The 20,603-nt window shown below is 37.9% G+C and overlaps 2 protein-coding genes across 11 annotated transcripts in view; both read left to right on the top strand.

Moving 5' to 3' along the window:
- The first annotated feature begins 234 nt into the window (after positions 1-234).
- Positions 235-3,966, top strand: arpp19a (cAMP-regulated phosphoprotein 19a). Its single transcript, XM_004067292.5, has 3 exons — positions 235-474; positions 2,190-2,306; positions 2,930-3,966. Exons 1-3 carry the CDS (start codon positions 418-420, stop codon positions 3,101-3,103), a joined length of 348 nt encoding a protein of 115 aa, XP_004067340.1. The 5' UTR covers positions 235-417; the 3' UTR covers positions 3,104-3,966.
- Positions 3,967-5,046: 1,080 nt separating this feature from the next.
- Positions 5,047-20,603, top strand: part of myo5aa (myosin VAa) — a 53,444-nt gene continuing 37,887 nt past the window's right edge. For 6 of the 10 annotated variants that reach the window (XM_078945298.1, XM_078945296.1, XM_078945295.1 and 3 more), the window contains exons 1-2: positions 10,107-10,270; positions 19,546-19,656. In XM_078945298.1, coding sequence (XP_078801424.1) covers positions 10,232-10,270; positions 19,546-19,656 — 150 coding nt within the window. In that variant the 5' untranslated portion in view covers positions 10,107-10,231. Of the gene's footprint in view, positions 5,386-10,106; positions 10,271-19,545; positions 19,657-20,603 lie in introns of those variants that run through there. The other 4 variants (XM_078945299.1, XM_078945297.1, XM_078945294.1 and 1 more) reach the window with 1 other exon arrangement.

The raw sequence follows: 20,603 nt of genomic DNA, 5'->3' as shown, positions 1-20,603 counted from the left end.
TAAACATGCACACGTCCACATAAACGTGTAAATAATCAAATTATAATAACTCTTAATTCTAGACATTTTATCTCGTATGCATACAGTACATGACATACTTAATCCATTAAATATTAGTTTGTCTTGGTTGCATAAAAAAGTCAACGTGCTGTTAGAAAAGCCTGGGTTTTGTGATCACACGTGGCTCGCCAGCTGATCGCGATCGGCTTCGTGTTACGAAACACGAAGTCGCCATCATCGGGAGCGCGCAGGACAGCCCGAGCGGGAACGCGCGTGGTGTCTCCTCCGCATCTGACGTAGTAGGAGGTTTTGTGCGGGAGCGATCTCTCAACTGGAGCCAGTCGAAGCCGCAGAATTCGAGGATCACTTGTCCTGCTGAGGATCGATTGCGAGGTCGGCGTCACGGTTGGGTAAAAAATGTCAGGGGATAAGGTGAAAGCACGGACCCCAGAGGAGGCGCCGGCGGACGGAACGGTAATCGCAGTTTTAGCGAGACCCCCCTCCCTCTTTCTCTGACTTTTAACAGTTTAAGGAGCCTGTTAACGTTAGCCTCTTCACCTCTTTATTGTTGTACAAGCGCACAAACAACAGTGACTGGTCTTCTAACTTAACGTTTTCCTTTAAACTCTTCAAAAAATATAATAATCAGGAGCTAATGGTTGTGTCATTCTGAATGTTTTGTTTGAATTTAAGCCGTTAGCAACTGCTAGCTGCTAACTGGGAAGCAGCTAAGGCTGCATATTTGGTGCCGCCTGATTCTGTTGAGCAACAACTACTGCAAACGGAAATATTCCACTCGATACCCCTGAACATGTTATATTTTACGTTTAAATTGTTAGTTAGTAGTTATTAAAGTTAATTTAATTGGTTTTTATTCGAAAAAATGACGTTTGTTCATGTGAAATAAAGAGGGGGAAGATTAAGCTAGCTAAAATTTGCTCGAATTATCTTCGTTAGTTGCTAACCGACACACGTCTGTGTTTGTATAAACATGACTTTAACTTTAGGGTGTGAAGCACAAAGAGCATGGCTATTTTAAAAATGTCTTGCTTCAGTAAATAGTCTTAAAGTTGGTTAATTTTATTGTATGTATTAACTTGGCTTAGGATGGGATGGTGGAAATATATTTCAACAACAAATGATCACGACAATATATTCTAAAATACTTGTATAGCAAGACATCTTAGAAGCATTTTAATATTGCACAACGGAAATGTTGTTTTTTTTAAATAAAACTGAAAAAAGGCAAACTTTTTGAAAAGTATATACCAGGAAACCTGACACAACCGATTTATCACCAGTTTTACTAAATACTTATAAATATATCTCTCCACTGGTTCTTAGCAAAAGCAAAATTCCTGTCATAGATTTAGTGTTTTTTATATACTGTGATTTGCCCCAGAAGAAAGACGAACACAATGGGTCATATTTACTAAAGGTCTGCTGGCTCAAAAACTTCTGCAAACCGGGATGCTGGCTCAAAAACTTGTGTTAAATGCACCAAAGTCTGCATTCTGGCTTAATGTGCTTTTTCTCTGTCCTCATCAAGATCTGTCCCAGTCTGTTCATGTTCCTTTTGTCTTTTTAAACGGTTGTACTTTACACCCTGTGACAAATATTGGTGATTTTGTTCTGAAATTTGACCTTTGTTCCAAATATCTCTTTTTGTGTTTACCTTCTTCCTTTCAGCCAGTGTTAAAATTTAAAGCCCTGCTTCCTCACATCACGTTTATTTAACCATTGCAATACTCATACTATAACGGTAACATACAAATCTTTACTATTGCTAAGTCCAAAACCCATCAACTGAAATGTAGATTGTCTGTTGGGTCAGGAAAGGAATCTGGTGTAAATATTTCTGCCAAACCACCTGTGCAAATGAGTCACTGGTGATCAGCTGTGGCGACCCCTGAAAGGGTTTGCAGAAAGACTTAGTACCATAAACATGAGGTAGCTGCACCGTCGAAACAAAATAACAGGTCAGCTCTTCAATCTGACATCCAATGACTGCTTGTTTTTATAGTTGCAGGACAGAAGGATCTTTTTATGAACTTTGTGGTTTTAAGTTGAACACATTTTGCCGTATTTGTCCAGGAGATGTCTGTCTGCTGCAGGCCTGTAGGTGACTGTAGCTTTTTTTTCACCTTAGTTTATTCTTATTTATCAGAATGTTTTCTTCTGTTATTTAGGAGGTGCAAGAAACGATAAACGTTAGTCTGGAGAAAGCAGAGGAGGCAAAACTGAAGGCCAGATACCCAAATTTAGGACATAAACCTGATATGCTTCGCAAACGCTTGCAGAAAGGGGTGAGTTGTAACTTGTTTCTTTTAGCAAAATTCATTGGAGTTTGCTCATTTAAACTGACTTCATTTGCAGTTTATCTTTGGTTCTTTATGTATTAAATAATCCTAACCGTGTATTGGATGCTTTTTTTTGTTTTTGTCCACTCAATTAAAACATGATTAGTAAAACATTTGTATGGAAACATTTATCAGCATATGCCATTTTGTGACTACAGCCAAAGGTATATATCTGCAGCTCATTTAAATTATGACACAACCATTTTAACCTATGGTGTTCTCAGCTGTCAAATATGTCTGGATGTAAATATAAATTAAATTTTACTTTAAAACATGTAATCTGCAATTCAAATAAAACATACTTTTTTGAGATGCATATTTTTATTATTTTCAATTTAACAATTCTCATTTTAGAAATTGAACTTCCAATTTTTTTCAGTTTAATCCCTTTTGAATTGAATACAGCTTTTCATAAGCTGACAAAATAGATCTTTTTCAAAAAGAAGAATGAATTAAAATGTAATAGAATTATGAACTTTCCAGGTTAAATCTGTTCTTACAGAGGAGCACAGTCCTGATAAGTACCTATACCCATATTTGCAATGTAAAATGTCTTTTTCTCTTTGCAGCAAAAATATTTTGATTCTGGAGACTACAACATGGCCAAAGCAAATAACAAGAACAAACAGTTGCCGACTGCTGCTGCGCCAGAAAAGAGCGAGATCACAGGGGACCACATCCCCACCCCCCAGGACTTGCCCCCAAGGAAACCCCCTCTAGTGGCCAGTAAACTGGCAGGCTAATCCACATCCAGCCTCAGACACATAACTCACTCCAGTCAAGCCCCAGAGCTATTACATTACCTCTTCTGTTCCACGGGCTTTTCTTTCCACACCCGTCCCGACCCCTCTCACCCAAAACTCCCGCTGACCTGCTTTAGACCCAGTATGGCCGCCTCAAACAAATCCCTTCAAAATGAATTTGACCTGCCTTATTCCTTTATTTTTCTTCCTAAAATCCACTGGATTACAGTGTGAGGGAATGAATAGCATGTAGGAAGGACGAGCAGCAGAAGCCACAGCCGTCGCATTTGGAGAACTTTAGCATGATGCTCAGGACCCGTTAGCGTGAAGTTATGTTTGCAAATAGATTTATATTTGTATGTTGTTCACAGGAGCACGTATTAGCTTTTAAGAATGTTTTACAGTCTAATCTAGTTTTGTTTTACGCCTTTTTTTCCCCTGAATGTCAATATACCTAAGGGACAGTAAATGTCCACCCAGAAGACTGACACTGGAAAGCTGAACCAAACTGCATGAACCGTCATGCTCAAGGGGAGGCTGGAGGGGGGGGTCCATATGTGACTATGGATACGTTTCTGTTAGTGAGGGGGGGGGACCAGATTTTAAGTCCTGTTTGCTGTTAGAGCGTAAACCTATAAAAACATTCACGATGAACAAGTTTTGACTTTTAAAAAGATTGTGTTATATGACGTTGAAGTAGTTCCACCCTGAGATTCTCTACATCTCTCGTGCTTTTAAAGGGTCCTTACTGGTTTGGGAATCGTAGCACTGCATCCATACGATCTCTGCATGTATATGATCGCGCTGCTGTCACAATGTGCCATTTTGTTTTGTAAATAAACTAGTTTTGCACAAATACTTCATTTTTGTTCCGAGTGTGTGAATTTGTTCATCTTGAAAGATGTATTTTCAGGTGTTTTAAAAAGGTCAACAGCATGAAGAAGAATAAACAAACTTTATTTTTATAGTACATTGGTTACAGGCAACCAATGTTATTTATAGTAAGATCCAGGAAATTTAGAACTGCAGAAAAATATTTTGGGCAATGCATAAAATGATTTTATTTAAGAAAATGGGGGGAGGGGTGTGTTGTGCACTGCATCTACAGTACACCGCATAAATAAAAACACCCCTTTAAAAAGTACTAATTTAATCAGTAGCTCAAAGAAAAAAAACATTTCCAAACTTTCCACAAGGTGCAGTTTTATTAAATACTTTTTTAACTCCATAACATGAAAGTAAGGTTAATGATCTAACTTAAATCACATCTCCAGCTTGACTTAAATTGGTTGAAGCTAACATGAATACATGCTGCAACAAAGTCTACTACATGTAGTATTTTGTATGAGCACCGTGATTATTAAGGACAGGACCAAGTCTTCACTTTTGCTGTAGTATTTTGACGGATGATACTGTAAAACTTTGCTGATCTTCTTGTGGCCCTCACATCTTTTTGTGCAAAGAACTGATGTCCTTTCTCAGATTTTCTGACATTTCTTTTGCACTGGGAGCCATTGCTGACTGCATGAAATGGGAAGGGCTGTTCTTTGGTAAGAAATGCCCTTTTCTAGTCACCTGTGTGGTGGACACCTCTGAAAGGAATCAGTAGATTCACCTGTGGTCAAATGGCTGTTAATTAGAATTTTGCAGTTTTAAGTTTAAGACTATGACTGGGGAGTAATTAATTAATTTTTTCGGGAAAAAAAACTTTTTTGTGTGTGCAAATTAACATATCTTGTTTGCAATCAATGGCCCACCTTTGTAGGTATAGTTTGTAGTATAGTATTTCACAAAAAATGTTGATTCTAAAATGAGACTAAAGGTTTTATGACAAATGTAGTGGGGTGTACTCATTTATGTTGATAGGACTGTACATAGCTAAGGGAAATGAGACAAACGGATTTGAAGATGAACGAATGAATGATCAAACCAAACACATTTTGAAGGTTTTGAAGAAGACAATGGCCACCAGGGGGCGCAGGTTCTCCAAAGCAGCAGCGGCAGCCTCTGCGCTGCTCTACCATCTCCTCCATCCTCATACCCAGAATGCAAAGTGAGACGCCGAATCTCAGTAGCCCGGAGTCTTTCTGGTTATCATGGCGATAAGGGACGCGTCTTCTCCTTGAACCCTCGCGGTCACGAAGGATCTCTTTCTCTCCACTTGATGAAAACACACGCCGCGTGCCGCGCGCGCGGAGTGTGAACCTGCCGGAGTTTTAGCCCGGATTGGAGGAAGGACATAGCGAGGGAGCGTCATGGCAGCGTCGGAGCTGTACACAAAGGTAAAACAAGTGCAGCTTTTTAAGTGGATGTAGCACCGTCCACGCTAGTGCTACACAAATATGACCCGCTGTTGTTGCTAATAATTCATATTTTCAACTGTCATTGTCTTTTTATAAACGAACAACTGCAAATTCGCTTCAAAGCAAACGATGTTTTGTCATCTTTTTTTAAGTTGGCGTTTAAAAAATACAATAAAATAAATTGAGTCTTTTTGACCGAAAGCGCTAGTTTGGCTGTTGAAAAGTAAGGCTAATATTATTAGCTAAAAACGGTTATGGTATCACTATATTGGAAGGGGAAAGCAAGAGGGTCGTAAAGAAATGCAGTCTTCGAGTCAGGTTCATCTTAAAAGCTAAAATCACATTTCAGACATAAAACGAAGCGTTTTCGTCACGTTTTTAAATGGATTTTTGGCGTCACGTTTGGGTTCGTAGCCAACGGAAAGCTAGAGACCTGGATGATGATGATGCAAAGGCGGTGCCGTCCATCATGGAGGCTCCGGTTTTTCCTCTTTATCCCCTCCATGTTTGGACTGCTTTTAGAACCCCAGTGTCGATATCATTTTTTTTAATCGTGTGCTTATGCCCCAACGTTTTCTTGCACGCGGGTCCAGATGAGAAAAGCTGGGTGGGTATCGCCATAATACTGCGATGCACCCAGCATCCGGAGAGCTTTGCATCCTCCTCGCTCTCAGCCAGGAGGGTGTTTGGATGGAAAGGGGCCCCTCCCTCCCTCCCTCCCTCCCTCCACCCGGATTCCTTGGTGCAGCTCTGTGATGCAAAATGCTCCATAAGGAGAATATGACTCTAGTGCCGAGGAGGCCAGTTATAAACTCACAAGGTCACTGTGACGCTGTTGTCTGACAGTGACTGCAAATGTGAGGCGGGGATGAATGTTGTGCCTGCATGTGAGGCCCACAGATGTGTCACCCATCCCCCTGCTTTGACAGCTGGCCCGTTTTACTGGAATAATGAGGATGGAGGAGACAAAACGGGACGACCGCTAAACGTGATGTCCTCACATCAATCTATTCAACATTTTCAAACATGTGAGGCGTCATGCTTTCAGTCCCTGCTGTCTTAACGAGCTTTTATTAACAGTCGAAGACATTTTGCAATCTCCCATCTGTCTCCCTGAGATGATTTTTGTTTGTTTGTTTTAAGGACAATCTAACATCACAAAACCCTCCAAACCCCCTAACTAACGAATAAAATCCTTGACCTGGTTAATTCAGCCAGAGTAACGTCAAAAGTTTAGGTGTGGCTTGCTTTCGATTTCTCAGATTTGCAATTTCATACGGTGGCCCTGAAGGACAAATCCCACTAACAAATCAGTCAATGCAAAAACCTATTAAAGATCACAACGACAATTAAAAAAGTAAGACAAATAACAGCAAAACAACATTGCAGTTTTGAAATCAAAGAAAAATTCCAGAAGCTAAAAGAAAAGTACAAAAATGTAAACAAAGTAGATATTGCACTTTTGGAAAACATTAATTTTCAGAAGGAAATGGTAAAAACAAAGCTCAATAAGACATGGGAAAAGGTCGGTACTAAGGGTCATTGCTGATTGGATGATGAAGTTTGAGTCTTGCCTTGTGAGTTTTTTTTCTTATACTAATAAAAGTTTACAGAGCAAATCTAGCATCGCTTTGGGCCAAAAAACTTTTGTTTGAAATGATGAAATGTCCCATAGTTTGTCCATCATTTCAACCAAAGGGTTTTTTGGCATGAAACAATATTGAATATGCACATCATAAAACTTTTATTAGTATGCAGATATTAAACACACATTTAAAAATCCTTAAATCCTAAAATCAAACGTCATCACACAATCATCAATGACCCATAGTACCTACTTTTTCCAGACTATTCTTCTGTTTCATTTTTTCAACATTTCATTTCGATTTCTGGAAATTACTTTTGTTTTATAAAAAAATTATTTATTTATTTTTTGGAATTGTGTTTTGGTTTCTGGAATTTTGTCTTGATTTTTAAAATGCAATGTTTTTTTTTATGTTTTGCTTTTTTAATTGTGATCTTTGAATATATTTTTGCATTGAATGATTTGGGATTTGATGTTGGTGGGATTTGCACTTAAGACCCTTCGTCATCTCATACCCTTTCAAATGATTATCCGTCTAGAAGTGACGCGACGTAGTTTTTCTGTGATATTCCTATATTGAAATTCTTCCATCACTATATTCTAGTTGGTTTTTCTCACACACAAAAAACGCCACAGGAGTTTGCAAAAGAGTCACTTTTTTAAACAAACTGAAAAGGTAAATATCTGACAGATTCCTTATATTCACTTTCCTTTAAAATCTTGGGTATTTGGGTGCTTTGAATGTTTATTTTGCTGAAAAAGGAAATAACTAAAATAAAATTCTCTTATGAGTGCTAAAGACTCAATTGTTAAACAAATCAGTCATTAAACACTTAGTGTGCAAAGCCACAACAGTTTAGAACTTATTTGCAGCTCATAATAAAGTTTCAGTATTACTCCAGCTGTAGACTTATGTGGAGCGTCTTGTTGCTCTTAACATCTTAGACAAGTACAGGCAGAACTACTGATGGTTTCCCTGTAAACATTTATGCAGCTGACTCCACAGTTGCAGTTCCTTAGTAATTTGTATCAATTTCTATACTTTTTATCGTATTAGATTTTAACAAGCTTTTTACATCTATTTTGATTGCCATAAATAATATACTATTCAGATTCATACTTCTGTTGGGTACACACACACACACATTTGCTTCTAAATGAATTCAACTGCAGTTTTTTAGTGGTATTTGTTGGAACCTAAACTCAGCTTGTGCTGTGAATAACCCAGTGTGTTCACAAAATCGGCCTCTGATGCCAGGCCCATGTCTGTGATTTATTTTTTCTGCACATGGGTGGACACAGTCGGCCTCCTGTGTACATGACTCAGCCTTGGAGCCCCTTGAGTGGCTTTGAGTTCTTTTTCAGTGGAGCAAAGTAGACAGAAATGCCCAAACTTCCAGTGGCTTTCAGTCGGCTTGGATCGTGGCTGACCTATCCACCAGTTCAAGGAGAAACGCGTCGGAGCCAAAAGTCTTCAGTCAGTCTGTTGGCGCCGCATGAGCCGGTGATGCAAAACAAATTGGATAAACAGAAACGGGAAAACTGAGGGAATCCTTTAGTGGAGGAAGATTTTGCTATGCAACGAGGTGCTACTTCCAAAAACACCCCCCCTGAAGACCAAAAACATACATTCTCTTAAAGTGAACATTTGTTGAAGTATAATGTTTCTGGACGTTTCCATGGAGTCCCTTTTGAGCAGCCTTTCCTGCTTACAAACTCTGTGTCAGAGAGCGGCACGCAAAGGTGCTCTGATCATTTTTTTTAGCGGTTCAGACTTCCTTGTTCTGTGGAGTTTGAGAGGGTTTTAAAGATGGACTGTGAGAGTATAGTATCAGGACCAGCAGATGGAAAGGAACCCTCCATCACTGGTCGGGGTGTTTCCAGGTGCACAGTATGTCCGACCTTTTCAACTCATTTACAGCGGTTCAAGAGTGGAGCTGGGTTAAAAAAGTTCCAAGTCAGATCTTTACTTTGAAAATAGAATCCAGATTCATCCAATTTGATAAAACATGCCATAGTTTTTCAAGCAAATAACATCATTTTTGTTATTTTTTTCCAGAAAAATTCTTTGTTTTAGATTTAAAAGTTAGTATTTTCATGATTTTTGTTAAATTGTTTTTTTTACAACCAGTTTATTTTAGAACACACATGTGATATATGTTTATTAAAATAGTGATTGATTCAGTATTTTAGCAGTAAACCCCGGCTCCATACAAGAGATAGTTTACATTGACGTTTGGTCAACATCCCACTTTCCTAAATGTCAGATAAGACAACAAAAAAACACAGGAATCCCGAGAATGTTAATGGAAATTGAGATGTGGATGGAAAAAACACTCCATTTAGTGTGTGTTTGTGTGTGAGTGTTTTTTTTATTTTTTTTTTGGGGGGGGGGGGGGGGGGGGGGTTAATAAATATTTCCTGTTCATGCAATTTCCATCATTTTATGTTAAATGTCTTAGTTGTTGTCAGTTGTTTTTATGTTTATTCAGAAATAAACAAAAAGTTAAAAAGTTAAAGTTTCTTTCTTACATAAAGGAAGCAGGACTCCTCCTATTGGATAACTCGGTGTAGATTTATTTTTTTATATTTTATGAGTCACACTTAACTATCATGCATTCCTTCATTTCCATCAGGTGGCAGGTTTTACAATGAATGAATTTCTGTGTTTTTTTTTTTTTTTTTTTGCTTCAGATTCTAATTTCAAACATGTGCTCTAGATAACTGATGTAACCTGGTTAGACTAATTGTGCAGCCATGTTGTGTACATTCCGGCATGCAGTTATTGCATTGTTGCAGACATGTTAAAGCATTTAAATAAAGCTGCGTCCTGCAGTGTTGCTTCTTCGTTTTGTGTCATCTCTTTTTTTTCTTCTTCTGATTTCTGCTTTGTTTTCTGCTATTCCGTGCAATCGCCACTTTGCAGCCGTTGTCACTGCATTACTGGTCTTTAGTAATAGCTGTTTATTTGTTCTGAGTTTGTCCTCCTCGCAGCTCATGTGATCAGTAAAGGAAGCTGGGCTGTTAGTTGACAGACAGCGAGAATGGCCAGTTATGTGTCGCAGGAGCTGTGGGGAATGTCGGGCAGCACCGCTTGTATCTGCAGACTCAGTGGGATGGTTCTGGTCTGGGGCAACTTCCTTAAGGAGTTAGACCCTGGTCTTGTGGCATGTGTGGTTTGGGGCATCTAAACAACCAGCAGACACGCAGCATGAGGTAAAGGCTGGCTTCTAGGACGAGATGAACATGAACCGGGAGTTGGAGTATATGTTTGTTGAAGTAAGTTTTTATTGTAATTATCAGCTTTGGGTTGATTAGAAATATCGGTTGATTTTAGTCAAAAAAAAAAATAAGCCTTAATATTTTAAGAAAATTAGCTTTTGATACACAATTGTATTTAAAAATAACTTGAAATGTAAGTTTTTTATTAGCATCAAGTTGGTCTAACTTGTGGTTTGTGTTTAAACAGTTTGGTTTTCTGCTCATGAATTACACATATTGATTTTGTAAAAGGAACATTGACTGACACACCCTTCTAAGGGCTTTAACCGCAGAAACCAGTGAGGAAATAAAACCTACCAATACGGAACAAATCAGTGTTTTGTTTCTGCTGATTCCTACTGTCTGAGTAGAGATCAATGGACAAAACGAGACCACTGGAAAACACTAGTCTGTCATCGGGGACCACCTTTGTACACACGACAGGTCACATTCAGTCCAAGTGGAAAGACCTTTCTTTGTGATGACAATCGGTAACTAAAATTCATGTTGTTCAGTTTCCTTAGCTGCACCGTATGTTAAAGCTTGTTTCATGACAAAAGTAGCTTAAAATACATCCCTGAAGATTTTGGCTTATTTTCCATAAATAATCCATCATATCCTCACAGTTGATTGTATTTACCTAATTCTTCCAATATTGTGTGATACCAACAGCAAGTCAACTGTATTCTTGAAGCACATTCCGCTTCCCTTTTGTAATGTTTTATACCGAATAGAGTTACTCTGTCAGACTAATTGTGATTAGTAACTAAGTTGCATGACAGTTTCTTAGTGATCTCAGTCATCTCTGACAATCACTTGACCACATATGTGCTAGTCGGGGCCCTTTTTTTTAATGTCAAGAGACGTCATTGTTACAGATTGTTGAGGACCCCTCCATCCACTCTGCGGAGCAGCACAGTAATCTGTGTCTTGGCGTCATGCAGTGTCTGCCCAGCTGAGCAGAAAAACAGCAGATTCTCACATGAGTGGCATCATGTGACGAGGCCTATGCGCGCCCCCGACTCCATTGGCTATTTGTAACTCAACCAATAGAGCCCCAGACAGTTTTTAGCATACCATTGCTGCTGTCTAGGTGGTTGCCTCTGTCGGTGCGTTCTGTAAAATGCATTAAGGTTTGAATCTTTTTCCACTTGAATCACTTTAGTCTGCATTCCCTTCATTCTTTTACCGGAGAAAAAGCATTAATTTAGTCTTGATTATTTGCTCATTCTGCTCAACTTTGCATGTAAAGTGGTGCGTTAAGCGTGATTGAATGAGAGGTGTTCAGGCAGAAAAGATGTTAGCATCTCTGCGTTACAGACTGTCTGGTATATCTTCTGTGTGAGAACAACCTTCTCTTACAAATCCCAATTAGCAGGTTTTTATTGAATATGATTACCATTGAAATGTGATGCATCAGCTGGCTCTGGCAGCATGGAGAAGTAAACAGTCAGTTGTAGAGACCTTAGGAGAGGCTCAGACTAAGCAGCCATAGCAGGCCAGAGGCCCTCCAGTTCAAGAGTGAAAGGTCCAAGCTAAGCCTTTCTAATCGGACGTTTACTTTGAGGAGATTTGTAAACACATATGTCCCGCCTCACCAGTAAAGCCATACACTTAAGTGTGTTTGAAAAAAGGCAGTTTAAAAACCTCAGTCCTGTTGATGGTGTTTTTGTAGTATGCTGATTAAAGGCTTCTATTAAAAACAAAATCTTATTCTTATTGTTAATGAATTTCTAATAAAGGAAATTTGAATCGTTTCCTTTAATCAGAATTCTTTCCCTACCGCTACGGCTTCTCCTTACCTCTGCATTTAACCCTCCAAACGGAGAGTTATAGAAAAATTGTGTCATCATTCAGACGTTACTCCCACTCAATAAAGTCATCAATACTGGCAGATCAGCTACATTAGCGAATAGCTGCTAACACTCGGAAATACGTAACGATATTGGTTTTACAACTTTAAAAAGGTCATGCTAAAACAAAGTCATTATGTACAGTTAAATGTGAGGACCCCCTTAAAAACCAGATGACACATCTCAAGGGCTTTATCCTACAAACAAATTAATGTGAAATGTAAACTTCTGTGCACCAGAGCACACAAGCGTCTCCGCGACTAACTTGTACGGCATCCCTCCACTGTGAGGGTTACCCCTTAAAAAATGATTTCGGACAACCCTGCCCCTTCAAATGCTCCTACAAATAGAGTGATAGGGAGAAGCTGTAGGGGAAGATTTCGGATTCGGCCCGACTGTCAGTGACTGTGTCCATGTTTCTGCCCGTCATTATGTGGCCTTATGTTACAGCAATAAATCGCTGGTAAAGATTACTTGGATGAGATTAGCTAGTGTTAAACCTTGAGTTAAAGTAACCTGACTCCTTTGTTAACCTAAACTGGGATTAGTCTTGAAGGTGCCATGTACCCCCAAGAGCTGCTTACAATTCCATGAGATAAATCTAAAAATCATAATAGTTTGTGTTTCGATCTGGATTTTGACTTTGTTGTTAATCATCTGTTACTGAATTGATAATTCAGTGAGGCATACATCTGTATGCATTAACACCTTCAGGTATGCTACTCGTTTGCTTCAACGTGCATTGAGTTTGAAATGAGATACAGCAGCATCTGTTATAATCACCTGCTGAGGTGAGTCTCGGTTCTGTTGGCACATGCGAGGTGTTTTGGTGGTAGAACAAAACCGTGTCGAAACGAATGATTTACAAGTTTCCCTCCCAGTTCTTAGTCAGCTGCTAAGACTTAAGACGGCTGCCCAAGAGAGACTTTAAGAGATCCCTAAAATGCTTCAAACATCACAACAAAATGGTAAAATAAGAATAGTTAATAATAATGATTAATTAATAAGAAGAATTGATTGCCTCTTTACAGTATAACTGTAAAATTCCAATGCCAAAAGAAAATTTGGAGCAGAGATGAAGAAAGACTGGAAATGTTTTGTGAAGTTAAAATTGTTGCATTTTTAAAGACTTCTAATTCAGACTGACATGATCTGAAAATTGAACATGGCATCTTGTTCTAACCAAAACTTTCAAATCTGTGTATAGTTACAGACTTTATTGGAAAATTCAGCAAAAGGTAGAAGGAACCAAAGAAATGTCTTAAAGTTAAGACTGGACATCTGGACTGAAAGTCTTTCTTGAAAAATGTGACCACATTTCATCCACATGGCTTCATGATGAGTGAAGAAGACTTTAAGTCCAGATGCCAAAACTCAACTTCAAGACAACACCTGAATGGATTATTTTCATTGATTAACACTAGAAATGTTGAAGAATATGTATGGTTTTTCAAATTTTATTGGGCATAATGATATATTATTCTTATAAATCCAATCTATTTTAAATGTTCACACCGGGGCTATCACTAATATAAGAAAGAGGGTTAGTTCCAGCTACTGGTTTGTAAGACTAGACAAAAAACAAAAAACAGGCCCCAAACTCTGGTAAAATCTGCCCTATAAAAAGAAACTGCTACAGTTTTTGAAAGGATTGTGTTAAGGACTGTCTAAAGAGCAGACTCACAAGTGGACTGTCGAGTCCACACCAGAGTCTGTTTCCTTAAACAGTTGTTTTTTTTTGTTTGTTTGGTGAGTGTGAAAGCTCCTCTGAACTCTGGTGTGGAGTCCAACCAATCAAAATCTGCTCCACCTAAAAGAGGCGGGCTGTTGGGCCGCCAACCATCAAATATGGGGTGAATGAAAAAGCAGCAAACCTTTAGAATATGTAAAGCAAATTGTTTCCAGTTTGAATTTGTTCAGTAATGTAGCTGACTGCCAAAATACGGTATTCATTTTTGATTCCACTGTTTACTTTGGTTTGCGATTTAATACATTTTTAAAGAAACAACTCCAGAAAAGGCCTTTTTTTTTTTACATAACTTGTGATTTAAACTGAACAAAAGTAGAAATTTTATTTAAAATTCTTAATTTTTTCATTTAAAACTTGGATTTTTTTTTTCTTTGCTTAAAAAATTGAATAATTATTTGTATGGAATAAATGATTGATTGGAAAAATCAATAAATTGATTGGTTTTACTCCGGTCCAAATTAATAACCATGCTGGGTAGTGATGGCTCGTCTGGAAGTTCTAACGCTTGGAAGTAAATAAAATTGCAAAACTAAAGCCTTTTTTTGCATGATAGCCCGATAACTATCAGGACTCTGTTTAAAAACGTTTTCTTTGCTGAACATGACAATAAATTATTGGTATTGCTTATATTTATTGAAGTCCTTCAACCTATAAGAAGGTTTGCTGCTGATGGTTTCTGTCATTCTACTGAGCAAAACCTTAAGAGTCTGGTAGCCTTTTATTGTGTCTGACTTGGTTTCAGATTAGAGTGCACACAAAGACCTTGTGATGCCATATATCATGCATCTATCTTGTTGAAAAATACTTATCCTGGTTGTCATTCTTCAAAAAAAAAGCACTGTGCAGCAGATATATAAACAGATTTTAATGTACTTGTATATGTTGCTGAATGTAGTTAAATGCTTTTAGTGCTCTGTGTTTTGTACTTAGGTCACCATCCATTCATTGGGCCCACCATCATTCATTCAAGGCTGCACGGTGGTGCAGTGGTTAGCGCTCTTGCCTCACAGCAAGAAGGCCCCCCTGTTCAAGTTCTGGCTGGGGGACCTGAAACAGAACATCAATGGGGGACCTTTCTGTGTGGAGTTTGCATGTTCTCCCCATGCATGTGTGCATTCTCTCCGGGGACTCCAGCTTCCTCCCACTGTCCAAAACATGCTTCATAGGTCAATGGGCAACTCTAAATTGTCCATAGGTATGAATGGGTGTGTGATTGTGACCCTGCGATAGACTGGCGACCTGTTCAGGGTGTCCCCTGCCTTCGCCCATAAGTGGCCAGGATAGACTCCGTGACCCCGAAAGGGAACAAACGGAAGAAAATGAATCGTTCCTTCAGGCAGACAGAGCCACGATGCCCTGATTCTGAGTTTTTTTTGTCTTCAACTTTGAGGTTGCTCTGTTTTAGCTTGTGTTTCATTGCGAAACACAATGTCCTTAAGGTCCGTCAGTGTGAGTGTCTGTGTTACAACCTTCAGCTCTCCTCTTGCTGAACCCAGGGAAATTTTTTGGTTTATAAATATGAATCATCACCCTTTCATTTGAAATACAGTATAGCTCTTTTCTCACTGCTGAACTGCTTGGCTATATATTTTAGCTTCAAATAAGGAGAATCAGTTTTTTCACCTTGTGACGTGTGAAACAAGCGCTAATGCATATATGTGGCACGATTATTGGGATCAGGAAGTGTGCTCAGCAGCGCAGTGATGCATCAGCGAGGTGTGATGCTGCTCAAAACTCACTGATGCTATTTTTAGCCCTCCTTTTCCTGCAGCTATCCCTTTTTTCCTGCATCCCTTTGTTGCTAGGAGACCTACTGCTGGCAGGAAATTGAAAAAAGAAGAAATGAAAAAGACTGAAAGTTTATGTGATTTCAGAATTGCCTCTTTGTAACATTTTGTGTATGCACATGCACTCTAATGAATTTGGTCATGCATATTTTGATGAATGCTTTAAAAAAATGATGGAGAATCTAGTTTTGTAGTCATAACTCAGCTCAAACATTTATTAGGATGTTAGTTGATTATTTTTACAATTTTATTCAGCATTGGCTTTCATTTTTGTTGTTTTGCAGCACGTTGGACAGTTTTGTACATGTTTAATACGAAACAACTACTGTAAATCAGTGACATCAAATTAAATTAAAACTAAAGGATGAAAAGTTACAAATATTTTCTCCAAATTTTTGTGTTACTGTATATTTAGACAGAAGGTATTCTAATATTTTATGTACTTTAACTGCACCTTGGTTTATAAAATTGAATACAATGTACCCCCGCTTATTCACGTTTCAATATGTTTCACGTATACGCAGATTTCTTTTTTTCAGTCACGTTACTCCTCCGGTTCATCACAAACACTCAGTACGCTACGGTACAGTAAATTGCTCTGCATTAAATAAAAAAACTGTTGAGCAATTTTCCAATGTTCTAAATAAATGTTTTACAAGGCATCAGAAATGTTTCAGAGGGTTTGAAGGGTTTTTGATGAGTAAGGATCCGTGACGGACATTCTTCAGCAGCGGGGGGGTCGGGGGTGGTTCTCCATGTTTGCGGGTGTTTCTGCTCCCTAACCCCCCGCAAATATGGGGGGAATACTGTATAGACACATTACATTTTGTGTTATTTCTTGCTGTTAATAAGTTTAAATAACAGCCATGATGATAATATTTCGTTTTCCTTGTTTTCTTTCCAAAAATAACTTGTTGAATGCAAAACTGACTAGGAGACATGAACGGTAATATACTTCTCATTATCTCATCATTTCAGTGAAGATGTGTAGTGGCTGGTGACGCATCTTCATTGATATGATTCAGCTGTTTGTCTCATAGGCTGTGTCTGAATTCCTTCACTACTCACTAACATAGTGCACTATATAGTGCGTTGGTAGTGCTGCAATTCCAAAATCAAGTTCCCCTAGAAATTTTCCAGAAGTCTCTGCAAAAAAATGTGCAATGATGCTCACTAGATTGGCAAATATAGACCACAATGCATTGCGTTTGAACAAATTTAGCAAAAAAGGGTATTTAAACAAACCATTGTTTTTCATCCTTAGAACACAGTGGATTCATAAATAATCATAAAATGCTTAATTTGATTTTCTCTTTGTGAAATTGGTGGTGTCATATTCGCAGTTTAAAAAAAAAACGTAGTGAGCATGGTGTCCAAATTGCTTTTAATATATATATATATATATATATATATATATATATATATATATATATACCATATATATATATATATATATACCATATAGCTTTTTTTTTAATAGTTAGGGATTAGGGTGGGACTACGGACATAGCCTAGGTTGAGTTAAACTTCGTAAGTCTCTATCCTTTTTATGGATGGGTACAATAGTACCTGAATGTTCCATTATTCATGGAAAAAAATATGAAACCCCAAAGAGAAAATTTAAGAGTTCTTGTCATAGTTGGTTCTAAAGAGTCTAGCTATTGTTATCTGTTCCAAATCTATATTTCAACTGCTGTTCATTGTAGGTATTTTTTTAAAGTCAGGTATAACTTGCGATACATGAACAAATAGCAAAACAAGCGAAAACATTTCCATTTCACTGCAACAGTTTAAAAGTTATACTCCAAATGACCCTTGCCTACATAGGAGGCGAACATCTAACATAAAACAGCTTCATCCGATTGGTCAAAAACATGAAGGCGTCCATCTGATTTGTCAAATGCTTGATTAAATACTTCAAGCTGCCATAAGATTGTTTTAGCACATTTAAGGTAAGCATTTATTGCGATTTGCGCCGTCTCTGGTCCTATGCTTATTGCGCAGCTTGATATTGTGATATCGAAAAATTTGCGATTTATTTTGCAGTCCTTGGCTTGCACAACAACAACCCCAAAACACATGAGATTCTGGGTAACACAAATTGCAGTCATGAAAAACAACAAAAGTGGGTGCCTTAAGCTCTTTTACAGTCTTAACATCACTAACTGAAGACTGCTTGTGGTGTTAACAGAATTCTTGGTCAAATTTATGGGTTTTTTCTCTAAGAAATCACGTGCAAAGAGGGATGAGCCCTGAAGGTATTTAGTCAAACCTCATGTTTTTGCTTTTTGTTTGAAAGGTTATTTTGTAATCGCCAGATGTTCCGCTGGTTCACCCCGTTTCCCTTGTGACTGCTTATCAATCAGATAAAATCTGACAGAATAATTGAGTGTTTCCTCAGATATTCAAGTAGTAAGGCTTTCTAAACCAAAAATCTTAATTTTTTGCAGTTTATCTGCTTGAAGAGTAATGTGGGTTTACACATGGAACAATGTTTGTGTTCACCAACTTGTCTTAAAACATCAGCACCAAAGTCTGCCTTCCTTAATTTATAAACTTTTTTTGTGTTCCAATTTGGTGATCATTCTTACTCATGACTGATGCTCGACATACAGTAATTGCACGTTTTCATGGGTTATTTTGAATAATTTAGGTGCAAATGTTCTTCTGCATAGCAGCACAAAGCTGTTCACTCATTTTTAAGTTTGGGCTGTGGTGACAGGGTGGGGTTGGAGTCCAATGGTTCACCTCAGCTACATAACCAAATACTGCAAAGCAGAACGATATTGAAGAAAGGGTTGTATTATTCCCTGTGTCATGAATTACCTGAAGTCTTTTGCTCAAAGTATATCATTGACCTTTAGGAAATGGAGTAGTGGCGTAAACATGTGAAAACATTTTATTTCTGTGGTTTGGTTAAATATATCTGGAAAGAAGAGTTTTAATGTCCCTGCTGCCATTTATTGAGGAAAGAGGGAAGAAACCCAAACCTGACTTACTTAAGAAGAAGTGGTGGAGTTTTGGGAAATGGTGATGTCATGATTCAGATGATCGGTAGTAAAGTATAGCGTTGTGCCCTCAACAATGAGGTCTTTTTTTGGCCTCCAAGATTGTCATCAGCAGTTTATGTAACAAGATGCAGTAAAATCCATGTCAAAATAGCAGGAATGCTCTCATCATCACAGCTTCAGTTTCCCAAGATTTTTCAGCAGACAAGTTTAAGTTTCATTTAGAATCTTTTGGTGAATTTTAACTGTGAATGTTAAATTCTATCTGCTCCGGTTTTATTTTCTTAATTTAGGGTTTGAAAATTCCATCTTTTAAAGACATTGAGAGTTTTCTGTACATTTCCTGGTTATCTTTTCCGTCTCTGCGGTTCTTTTGTGTGTGGTTTGTGTGCTGTATATGTATAAATGTGGCATTTATATTAGTGAGCGGATGTCTCAGACATGTGACTGGTAGTGGTCATCATTGCTTCTCTGCATGTCTGATCAGCTTCCAGTCACACGTTTCTAAGAGAGCCAGACGGTTTAGGGTTATGACTATGAGATATCCACAACCGCATTCTTCAGCTGTCATGAGCTGCTTCATAGTTTGTTCCCACCGCTTTGCTGACCATTATGAGCGGTTTGCTCATGACTGGGGAAAACACAGACCCCAGTGTTTTCTGTGAGGTCATGCTGTTTTAACTGTTAGCGGAGAGGAAGCACGAAGCTCTGCTTTCATCATCCCTCCGTTTGCACTGAAAGATCTGGAAGTTAATGAAATTGCAAAACGGAATATTGTGAAAGGGTTTGCTGCACAAATTTAGTATTAAAGTGAGCCTGGCAGATAAGAGCTTCTAGTTTGTGTGCCGCTGCAGCTAACGTTTTTCCCTCTTTGTCTGGTCTGTTTCTTCTTTAGTCTGCTCGGGTGTGGATCCCCGATGCAGAGGAGGAGTGGAAGTCTGCTGAACTTGTCAAGGACTACAAAAATGGCGAGGCCTCTCTACAGCTCATGTTGGAGGATGGGAAGGTGAGGTCGATCAAAGTTCTTTAAAGTTTCTGCTGATTTTGATTAATCCTTTTGTCAAATCCACACAACTATATCAGCAAAAGAAGGTAAAGCAGTTTAAATGTATTCTATTTTATTGGTGAAAATAAAACCAAATCCTTGAGCTCACATTCAAATACAAATTAAGTTATGCGAATTCTACACAATATATAAATAAAAAGAAATAGAAATTGAAAGAGATAATTTGATTGGACTTAATTGTATTAAATAGATCCACACAGACATGTAAATGATGCTGCAATAATTACTCTTAATCATAAATAGACACATTTATACTCATACATACAATACATGACACATTGAATGAATTAAATGTAAAAATGTCAAAAGAGTTTATTTACTTGAAAAGGAATGGGAGGAAGTGAATTTATATAATCTCACCAATATTATGCTTTACTCAATTAATTTACCTATTTTTTGCATAGTTATCATAATCCGGTTTTTAACTTCTAATTAGAATGATTTATACTTTACCAGTCCAATCACAGAGTACTCATCCAATACAAGAGTATAACAATAAGAATAAAAACATTTTCTGACACAAAATTGAATCCATCAGAATGAGTGAGCTATTCAAAAACTGTCAATCTAGATTTTAGTAATAGAGGGTGGATTCACAACAATGCCCTAACAACAAACTGGTTTATCTATAAAAATAAGTAGTAGATTATTCAATTTTTTATTGCTAACACATTTTGAGAACAGAAACTAAACAAGTTCCCGAAAGGCGTTTTTGGTTAATCTAAACCGATTGCTCCACAAATACAGAAAATTTGCCTCATTGATGTTTTTAACTGAATTTTGTTATTATTTAAATTAGTAATGAGAAATGTATTGAAAAGTATTCCTTTGGTAATTTTTTTGCTATACTCAAGTATTTTGTACTTTATTAGTATTTTTTTTCTTAG

The sequence above is a fragment of the Oryzias latipes genome, chromosome 3 (assembly GCF_053564925.1).
Source record: "Oryzias latipes strain Hd-rR chromosome 3, Olatipes_Hd-rR_3.1".
Classification (NCBI taxonomy): Eukaryota; Metazoa; Chordata; class Actinopteri; order Beloniformes; family Adrianichthyidae; genus Oryzias; species Oryzias latipes.
Note: the sequence above shows the minus strand (reverse complement) of the source record. Positions and strands in the feature narration are given on the sequence as shown.